The following is a 2137-nucleotide window of genomic DNA, read 5'->3' as shown; positions in this document are numbered from 1 at the left end:
TTCAGAGATGGAAATAGGGGGAGAGGATTGGCTAGTTATCAACAGAAGCAGAAGGAAAAAGGCACAGAAAAAGAATAGACAGGGACACATTAGTGTCAGAACAATAAAGAACGATACACACGCACTGTTTCTAGTTTTCCTACCATGTTTCAGTCTCTCTCAGGTCAAGAATTTAGGTAGCGCTCCAGACACACTCTTCCTTAAAAGAGCCAGGAATGTTTCTGCCTTAGGATCTTGGCTGTTTCATCTGCCCCAAGATCATCCCCACTTGATTGGTAGCCCTACTCCCTCAACTCTTTCAAGTCTTTGCTCAAATGTCACCTTCTCACTGAGGCCTCCTCTGAACATCCTATTTAAAAGTTGACCTCCTCCAGAGTGCTTAACTTACTTCTGATTATCCCTTGTGTTTTGTTTAGGTTAGCCTCCACATGCCCTCAATGTACTTCCCTTTTGGATATCCCTGTCTGTCGTGTCTCCTTTAAATCTTGTCGGAAAGGGGCGGATCTAGGGCCGAGGCTCACAAAAAAGGAGGAGCGTGTCGATTGGCTACGCCCCTTTGATTCGCGGGCGGTGGCCAGAGACCCCGCGAGACTTCCTCCTCCTAATCCGCTCCGGAAACGCGATTGCGGACGGAATTAACACGTGACCTTGACGTTGTCGCGCCCGCGCCGACCGGCCTGAATCCTTGGGCTTCCGCGGGATCCTGGTGGCGGTTTAGCTGCTTTACGTCCCGGTTTTGTGCCGTTGGCGGTCTTCTCTCCAGACTCCCTGGGCCTTGCCTCCGACTTCACCATGTACCACAACAGTAGCCAGAAGCGGCACTGGACTTTTGCTAGTGAGGAGCAGCTGGCGCGATTGCGGGCCGACGCCAACCGCAAATTCAAATGCAAAGCTGTGGCGAACGGGAAGGTGAGGGCTCCGGCTGCCGCCCTTCTTCCTCGAGCTCTATAAACTCTTGCCCGTCCCTCTCCACCAGGACTTCCCGCGCACCTCCCTCCCACCTCCTCTGCGAGGCGTGCGTTTATCTGTTTAATAAACAGTGAGTACCTTGCTAGGTGCAGTGGGTACGGAGACGGACAAGGCCATCCATCCCCATAATCGAGTGGCAGACAAATAACCAGTAACATGGCGAAGAAGACTTTGTAGCATGCTAATGTAGTGGGGGGAGGCTTTTCTTAGTGGCTATTGTGGAGATGATGGGGAGAGGACTTTCCCGGTGGACAGAGCCACAGGTGCAAAGTAGGAGGCCAGAAGTTTCAGGGTTGGTCCCCGGACTGCTCATGATCGTGTGTGGCGGAAGCTGAGTATTTGTGTATGAAAGGTTGGAGAAGGTAAGCAGGGAACTTGTAAGCGGAGGTAAATAGTTTGAACTTTGTGATGGAGGAATAGGGAAACCTTTGAAAATTTTAAATGGGAAATAAACCTTATCAGAGTCTGTTCTAGAAAGAGCTTTCTGGGAAGGAATGGATCGATTGGATGGGGGCAGGGTGGAGGCAGGGGGATGAGAGACCGTTAGCACAAACCAATTGACCATAGATGGTTTGGACTATATGGTCTGTCATCCACGTCCTTCCTGTTTTACTTTTACCTGGAAGTCTCGTCTGTTTCATATCACTTTATTTTTTGTGCTGCACAAAGTAGTACATATTGTGCTAAATTCTAAGTATTTAGCAAGTGTTAGCTCATATAATCCTCACAACTACCCCATGAGGTAGATACTATTATTATCCTTGCATTACATCTTAGGAAACTACAGAGAGGTTGAATAACTTCTCAGGCTATATTGCTAGTAAGTAGCAGAGCCAAGATTTGAAACCATGGAATCTAGTTTCAGCATTCCTTCTGTAAACCACAATGCCATGCTGTCTCTATAAAATCAGCACCTGTGTTAATTTCCTAGGAAACTAGGAAAAATTACTCCATAAAAAAATTACCACAAACTAGGTGGCTTAAAATACCAGAAATTTATTGTTTTACAGTTCTGGAGGCTAGAAGTCTGAGATCAAGGTGTTGGCCGAGTGGTGCTCTGTGCAGCTTCTTTTCCTCTTCCAGCTTCTGGTAACTCCAGGTGTTCCTTTGCTTGTGGCAACTAACTCCGGTCTCTAGCTCCATCTTTACATAGTGTTCTCCCTGTGTT

At 47.7% G+C, this 2137-nt stretch overlaps 1 protein-coding gene across 5 annotated transcripts in view; it reads left to right on the top strand.

Moving 5' to 3' along the window:
* The first annotated feature begins 640 nt into the window (after positions 1 to 640).
* CCNH (cyclin H) overlaps positions 641 to 2137 on the top strand; it is a 51126-nt gene continuing 49629 nt past the window's right edge. For 3 of the 5 annotated variants that reach the window (XR_009531457.1, XR_009531458.1, XM_060093129.1), the window contains exon 1: positions 641 to 909. Coding sequence is in view for 2 of the 5 variants with exons in the window: in XM_060093129.1 (XP_059949112.1) it covers positions 793 to 909 (117 nt within the window). In the remaining 3 variants the exon portion in view is untranslated. The other 2 variants (XM_060093131.1, XM_060093130.1) reach the window with 2 other exon arrangements.

Source organism: Mesoplodon densirostris, chromosome 3, assembly GCF_025265405.1.
Source record: "Mesoplodon densirostris isolate mMesDen1 chromosome 3, mMesDen1 primary haplotype, whole genome shotgun sequence".
NCBI classification, from domain to species: Eukaryota; Metazoa; Chordata; class Mammalia; order Artiodactyla; family Ziphiidae; genus Mesoplodon; species Mesoplodon densirostris.
Note: the sequence above shows the minus strand (reverse complement) of the source record. Positions and strands in the feature narration are given on the sequence as shown.